This window comes from Micromesistius poutassou (assembly GCF_964030765.1).
Source record: "Micromesistius poutassou genome assembly, chromosome: 8".
Lineage (NCBI taxonomy): Eukaryota > Metazoa > Chordata > Actinopteri > Gadiformes > Gadidae > Micromesistius > Micromesistius poutassou.
In genome coordinates, this window is record NC_140278.1 from 2,843,246 (window position 1) to 2,851,700 (window position 8,455).

Sequence of the window (8,455 nt, forward strand, 5' to 3'; positions counted from 1 at the left end):
AGATTGTTTGTGAATGAACTGGGGGGGGGGGGGCTGTGTGTGGCTGTGTGTGTGTGTGTGTGTGTGTGTGTGTGTGTGTGTGTGTGTGTGTGTGTGTGTGTGTGTGTGTGTGTGTGTGTGTGTGTGTGTGTGTGTGTGTGTGTGTGTGTGTGTGTGTGTGTGTGTGTGTGTGTGGCAACCCGGCTCTGGGAGTGAACAACCTCCTTGCACACAGCACACGATTCTGAGCTTAGTTAAAGCCAACAAGGCACTTTTATTCCAAACATAACCAAAAACTGCTTGGAGGAATCAACAGTCCTGTCCATCCCGGTGGAATCACGTCACCTGTGAAGACTGGTCTCTCCACACACTAGTCCCGGGAGAGCCCTGAGAGAGCCTTCAAGCAGGCTGTTTAAGCCATGCTCTCCACATCTCGTTGACTGGCTGGCACCAATGCTCTTACTGGCGCCTTCTGTGTGTGTGTGTGTGTGTGTGTGTGTGTGTGTGTGTGTGTGTGTGTGTGTGTGTGTGTGTGTGTGTGTGTGTGTGTGTGTGTGTGTGTGTGTGTGTGTGTGTGTGTGTGTGTGTGTGTGTGTGTGTGTGCCATTTCATCTATTTGGGAGTTGGCAATCTTAAACCTAAAGGGCCAGTGAACCCAAAACCTGTTCTTTTGCTTTAAAAGTGGTAATATTTGCTGATGATCGTCAACATAGTAATTTATGCCATTTTATCACCAACTAAAATAAGACTAATTAAGAGAAAAAATAAATCCAATGTTTTTGCCATTCTCCCCAAAACAAAACATTATGTTAACGTTCCTCTCTGCTTCGAACGCAGGTAACGGTCTTTTCGAGACCCCAAAGTGCCTGTTAGTATACTCTTTGAAGTCATGACCAAGGGCCACCGGGGCGGGGTGTGTGTGGATGTAGGTAGGATGCGGTGGAGCTATGTCGGGAAGGCGGTGGACCAGTCACCATGGTGACCGAAAGAGGCTTGAGTTTCACCTATTGTAAGGCCACGGTATGTGGGGATGTGTGAAGCCCGTTCTGGGCAGCCGTTGATTTTATTGTTCATGTCCGAGAGGGCTAGGCTTCCAGGACGCCTACTATTCAACGCTCAGGCGTGTGTGGATGTGTCGAGCTCGATCTGAGAAGCGGGTCGTATTGATATCCGTGTCCGAGTGAGGGTTAAGCTTCCCAGTATAACACTACAGTGTGTGGTGTGTTTCATATACAACGTTGCTCATTTTTAACGCTCATACACAACGACGGTCACAGAGTGGCTGTGGGTTGGAACACGCCCCTCTTTCCTAGCTCTCTGACCACGAGTGTTGGAAGTCCAGCTGAAACCGCGGGTTCACTTGCTCTTTAACAGCTAACCAGCCTGAAAGATGATAGTGGCACAACTCATTGAGAATACCTGGGCGGTAAAAAGAGTATGTATGCGTGTGGTCAGTGTTAGAAGGTCGATCTTTGGATGACGAGGGAGGCTTGACATCTTGTCATGGACACCATGTTTTTCTATCGGGGCACCCTCCACCATAGGCCACTCTTTGTAATGGATCTTGGTTGGAAATTGCTGCTCCTGATGTAATCATGTTGGCATTTCTACATTTTACTGATTGAAATGTCAGAGTGTCTGATGTAATAATTATCCCAGGGTAAAACTTGTTTTTAACTTTATGTAAAAAAAAAAAAAAAAGGCTTGTCAATTTGAGTTGTGTGCTCCTGTTTGTTGGATGTCATGGTGAGTTAGGTTCATGAACTATAGGTCTCCCTCTGTGCTGTGACCATGTGTGCCACCTTCTGATGGAGAATATTGGTTTAATGTAAGGATATGCAGATTCTGGGACAGTCCTCTATTGTCCACTATTGTGCCATAAGTTCAGAGTCTGTGCCTCAACACCTTAATAGTCAACTTTGCTGATGCTGGTTATTTCTGTAAACACAAACACTCATCCACTTGGGTGAGAGTGTTTTATTTCTCAATGCTCTACTGCATATTGTCCCTTACGGCCGACTTCGTTGAACCATTGAATGTCTGAATGTCTAACCAAACAGCTGTTAATGGCAAATATGCATGTCAGTCCAAAGCACAGAGTTATTGATGCTCATTCTGGTGGGAGCCCATTGGTTTTGTGTGACACTTTTCAGAACTGGCTCACAAAGTTGCCTTAGCGTTTCCTATCGTAGAGTAAGGTTAATAACTCTTTTGGCAGTGTAGTTAAGGAGAGAGTACCGTTACATTGCTTGAGTCTGATAAATGTAAAAGCTTTCATTTCTGCTGGTTACAGAAATGATTGTCACATTCACTCCTGGACCAACTTGGTGTAAACAGTATGTTTAACTGGCATTCTTTTGTCAGTTGTCGTCATTAGCACATATTATATTGTGTATATAAATTGTATTTTATTTAAATATCTAAAGATTTGTTGGTTTTATCTTTGTGTATTTTGTCATTTCAGGCTTGGAAACAATCAGTTATATCTTGCATAAAATATCAAATGAGATATTTTGCAATCACTCACAATCAATTGAGGCAAACTGTGTTTTTGTTTTTCCAAAATTTCTTCATGTAAATATGACTAGCACATTAGGCACACGTGGTCTATGCATTAGAGAGGGAGAATAAGAAATGTGAGCAGTAGATGGAAAAGTTGATGTTGGTAAACAAAGCAAGGAAAAAATGATCCCCATGGTAGAGCGTTGTGAAAATGTCCTGTGTGTCGAAGGCGGTCATGGCACCAAGGAACCCGGCACAAACCGCAGTCACGCCTGGGGCTGATGGCTTCAGATTGCCTGATGGTCGTGTCACATCCAGTGAAGCAACCATCCTTTGAGTGAGACATTGGTGGATTGTTGGCCCTGTTTTTTTGACTCTGATTTTCTTAGGGTTTTCATGTCCTAATGGGCTTTGCTTCGACGCATTTAAAGTTCTGTCCTCCCCACATTCCGAATATTTTGTTTTATGCTACATTGCTTAATTTGATTAATTTAATGTAGAATCATAACTATCTTGAGTTTACTTTACTGAAATCAGTTCAAAGTCTTATTCTATGAAACGGCCACCAAAGAGTACACTCCGAGTATTTATTCTTTATCATTATGATTTCTACACAATGGGACAGTAGAATGTTTTATATACCAGTTTCCTAAACCTAAAGGCACCATTTGTATCTGTAGTTAGTACTTGAACCACATTATACAAGAGACCTATAAACCAATGGCGCTTAAGGGTCAACACACTAAAACTAACACTACAACATCGACAAACTAATGCAATACTAACAGCAGTCTGCCGTCTTCTCTCCAAGTATCTCCTTTATTATAACAAGAATGAACTAGTCCAAAAGTCCAAAACCCTAATTCTTTATGTACTTTTGACAGACAAAAGATTTTTTGTAACAAATGTGTATTATACTCTGTTTGACATATTTGTCGATTTCCTTTTTAATACTTTGTGGTTAGTGCGCTATGATAGATATATTCTTTCCATAATTTAGGAATTTACAATCTCATGCTTTTCTACATGAATGTTTTCATGGCCCATTAGCCCATGTTGCTTGTTTGTGCTCTAATGACTATATTTTTACCCTGTACAAAATGTGGATATGTAAATACAAGTCACAGAAATGCCTTCTCATGCAATATGTGCTGCCTGTATCTCCTGCCATGTTTTAGTTATGTGGTGGTGATGTTTTTCATATTATCTCCAACTTCAAAGAAATAAACATATTTTCTAAGTCTTGCTTCAAATCTTTTATTTCATTTGTTTGGACATGTCTCCTCCACATTTTGAAAAGGTACATATGTCGTCGTCCCCCTCTGACATTGGGTGGGTGAGTTGACTTTGGCGTTGACGTTGACCCCCCCCATAAGGACATTTTGAGCATCAAACGTTTCATTTGGTGCATGCTGTGTTATTTTTATGCACCAATTTGTGCTTTTTCTATTTCAATTGATGGTGGGAATGTATATTTATCTTAAGGAAAACACAAGCACTGATTGGTTCTCACGATATGTTACAGCCAATTTCACAAATTAAAAACTATTAAAGAATCAACGGACTGCATTGGGCAACCCTCAAAATAAGGCCTATTTAATAGGCTATGTATGAAATTGTGGGCTTTTTGTAATATCTTGAAATAATAGTATTGCAATATTTACTCCTACTTCAGCTACTACTACTTCAGCTGCTACTTCTACTACTGCTCCTACCATTACTACTACTACTACTCCAGCTAGTACCACTACTACTATCTTCCTGCATTGACAGTATTACAGTTTAGCTTCCAGCTTTTGTAACCACGTATTTCAGCACTTGGCCTCCAATTCAGCTTTAGTCAGTTGTAGTTTGCAGTTTCCAGCTTTTTTAGCAGTGTACTGCAATACATTTGACTTTGTATTAGTATTAAATGTACATGGGTAATAAAATAGTTGTTAATTGTAATCTGTTGGCCCATATGAATGGACCGGCCCCTAGCATTCACCCATGAACCTCCTACCGCCCTGTAGGTATGTAATGGGAAAATTTTATTTTCACTTTCCGTTTGTTGGTTGGGGATTAAAGGCTTTAACTGAGACCTGTTCCCTGACCCCCTTAGGAAGGTCTAGGAGCAAGGGTTACAGCTGATTGGGCACGGCTACATCCCTCTTTATGACTTCCTTAGGAGGTTCATCGATGGTTTACCATCCGGTTAACAATACCATAGTTGTAATGGGGAGCAGAGCTGTTCTCAGCATCCTGAGACCTGTCTGCCACTGTAAAAGAAGTCCTTGCTTTTGCCCATGCTTTGGAGCTCTTAGAGAGACGCAGGACGAAATCCCATCTGAGGCACCGGATTATTGTATGTTAGGTCTCGGATGATTGTATGTTTGTTGTATTTTGTTTTGTGGTTATTACTTAAATAAATTAGCCTAATTGTTATAAGTTCGGATGACTCTTTATTCTGAAACAGTTTAGACAGAAAAGATTGACGTGGTGTAAAATTACCACCACACGGGTATGGTCATCCTGTCTGTTTAGTTGTGGGGTCTCCATATCACTTCATTTGATAAATTTAATGAATTATAAATATCTGCGTTTACTTTACTGAAATCAGTTTAAAGTCTTATTCTGTGAGAGTACAATCTGAGTTATTTATTCTTTATTTTGAAAATGGGACAGTAGGCTACAATGTTTTGTGTACCAATTTCCTAAACCTTGCTAACCATTAGTATCGATATATGGATAGATTTAATTTTACAATCTCATGCTTTTCTACATGAATGTTTTCATGGCCCATTAGCCCATGTTGCTTGTTTGTGCTCTAATGACTATATTTTTACCCTGTACAAAATGTGGATATGTAAATACAAGTCACAGAAATGCCTTCTCATGCAATATGTGCTGCCTGTATCTCCTGCCATGTTTTGGTTATGTGGTGGTGATGTTTTTCATATTATCTCCAACTTCAAAGAAATAAAATAAATAAATTATTGTTTCAAGTCTTTTATCTCGTTTTATTTCTTAGGGGTAGGCAGTTATGTGTCCCTATGCCGTGCACTGATCTTGGTTGTCTTCCTCGTGCACATTTCCAATTTTCTGAAATTCCATTGCTCTCCAATTGAACACATTTCCTGGGGTAATATTGCGGTCATTGGCATAGCGCCTCAATTCACATGGGGAGAGGACATAGTCCCACATGTGGACATCCTGCATCATTCCCACAAATGATTGTTTCAAGTCAAACCCGCCACCATAGGCGTCCTGTTCCTGACCCAGGATAATGATGGGCGCTTCATCGAGGGGGACTCCTTGATGTACAAACCTTCTGGAGCTCGGCTGGCCATTTAGCCACACTTGAGTCAGCCCAGAATCAGAAGACCATGTGCCACAGATGGAGACCCACTTGTTCAATGGTATAGACAGCTCGGAAAAATCAGCCACGGCATCCTGAACCAGCATCCTGATTGAAGTTGCACCAAGTTTGAAAATCCCAAAGGCATCTATACGGGTGGGAGTAGCCAGTGAGAAGATTGCATAACTCCGAGTGATATCTGTGAAGTATCTAATATAAAACAAACAATTACAAAAGATTGGTTAATCTGGTCAAGTAATTGAGTATAAAAACAAATCATTGATCAAGTTATAGTTGGCCAACCTGACGCAGGCTGTAAGAGCCTGGAATTTGGTCTTGGGTGTCATTAATTTTACATGATCTGTGGCAGTCTCTTTAGGAAAAGTGAACATTTTGCCTGAGAGATCTGCAGAAAAGGGAAAAGCCAGTGAAGAATATATGCAAATATCAAAAAAAGTTTATTCATATAATTCTACAATATGTCATGTTGGATAGCTCTATAACAAATGTTAACTTGTTTTACCTTGAGGGGTTGCGCAACATGTTGCGAACACAGCAATCAATAGTAGAACCTTCTCCATCTTAAATTAAAAATAAAAATTGACATGTTTTCAAAGGCCTATCTCTTTTGGGAAAAATGACATTCAGCCACACAATTTCAACCAACACAAATACACTACAATATGTACAATTTAGGATTAAGCTACACACCGTATTGCTGTGTAGGCTATGTATTGCGGATTGTAAAATATCAGACGCACAACCGTCTTTATGTGAAGTAGGTCACAGTCTAGAGCAGGTGGGTCATTGATGGTCTGACCCTTCTGTAAACAAAAGCTATCCTATCAGAACTAAGGGACTTGTCCTGGTGTGCTATTGTCATCTGAACTCTCAGAGCATGGTAACGTTACTCTAAAACGTCTCTGCCCCACCAGGTGGTCCTCAAGGCATGATGCCCTTGCTGCCCTGAGGTACCGTTATGCAGATGTCAGAAAGCTTTAACTAAAATCACCCTCGTTAGCGAAAAAAGAGAGGAACGGGATGAAGCTACAGCCCTACAAAAAAAAGAGCAGACAAAATATTGCGATATCCAAAAAGCAGTCGGTCTCCTCGAAAACATAATTCAGACCCTCTCTGCATACCGACATGACTTTGACCAGGTCAAGCGCACCGCTCAAAATCTGGCTGCAAAATGGGGAGCACAGAGCGAGTTCATGGAAATGCGCCGAGGAAGAGTGAAACGCCACTTCGATGAACTCTGTGAAGATGAAAGGCTTAGTAATGGAGAAAGCTATTTCAGAATGAATGTCTTCAACGCCAGCCTGGACATCATTATCAGCCAGCTTTCACAGAGATTCATTTCTATGCGTGAAACTAACGAGGTGTTCCACGCTATCCACCCGGGCACACTGAACAGAGGGCAGGATGACGCACTTCACCAGGACGCACAGCGCCTCGCAGACCACTACAGCAGGGATTTATTATCCTCAAGTTTCCCCGACCAACTCCTTGCATTCAGAGCCTGCTTTAAGTCTGAAATAGCAAAAGAGCCAACTGTGAAGGATCTGGCTAAGATGCTAATTGTGGAAAACAGCACCATGACAGCATTATTTACTGACGTTTGCACTGCATTACTGTTATATCTCACCCTACCTGTCACTGTCGCGACTGCAGAGCGCTCATTCTCCAAACTCAAGTTGATAAAGACTTATTTAAGGAGCAGCATGGGACAAGAAAGACTCAGTGGACTGGCTATACTCTCTATTGAGAACGGCAGAGCGAGGACTTGAGCAGTGTCGTAAATGACTTTGCTGAGCGCAAGGCCCGTAAGATGAGCTTCGAATGAGTGAGTAGGCCTACAGCTTCTCTTTTTTATGAAGTGGAATGTGTGTAGCTTTGTTAGTGTCAGCTATATTTGAATGTTTGATCGTTTGGATACATCATCAGGCTGTGGTAGTTTGAGCCCAGGTCAGGCCAGGCTGTTAGATAAGTGTTGATTTGAAGCTTCGGCCGCAGTCCGTGGTGCTGAAAGGATGGCTTGCAGGATGAGTGTGTGTGTGGTGGTGCCTTTATCATTTGTTTACCCATGTGCGATTGCTACCCCTACTCTCATTGGCTGAATCGTTGAGAACATTTAAGACTCAATCAATATAAGGTCGCGGGGAGACAAAGCTCTGTTGGTTTGTATATTTTATTTTCGTAATGGTAGGAAAAAACAATACTTTATTAAAGCATGCAATTGTGATGTAGAACAAAATAAAAAGAAAACAAAGTGCTTGCATGATATTGAAACCTACAGCGATCGTTAGTTAACTTGTGTGGTGTCTTGTCATTTGTTTACCCATGTGCCATGACAACGCGATTGCTACCTGCTGTAGTAGTACTCCCATTGGCTGAATCTTTGGGGGGGCACAAAAAAAATATTTGCACCGGGGCCATCACCATGATGTTACGCCACTGTTGATGACAATTCAACCTGATTCCACTTTGTAAAAAAGGTAACTCCACTCTTAATTGAATCATCAACTTTTCAAGGTTGTTGGCTTGGTTTGTATTAATTAATTTTATACCAGCTAACAATAAATAACCTTAATTACTTGTGCTTAAAAATACCCATTTACTTTGAAGATTGGATTT

General features: G+C 41.3%; 1 protein-coding gene across 1 annotated transcript; it reads right to left on the reverse strand.

The window, feature by feature from the left end:
• Positions 1-5,511: 5,511 nt before the first annotated feature.
• LOC311351069 (C-reactive protein-like) lies at positions 5,512-6,399 on the reverse strand (the record flags this gene model as incomplete). Its single annotated transcript, XM_084471150.1, has 3 exons — positions 5,512-6,028; positions 6,122-6,224; positions 6,342-6,399. 3 exons carry the CDS (start codon positions 6,397-6,399, stop codon positions 5,512-5,514), a joined length of 678 nt encoding a protein of 225 aa, XP_084327276.1.
• Between the last annotated feature and the right edge of the window lie 2,056 nt (positions 6,400-8,455).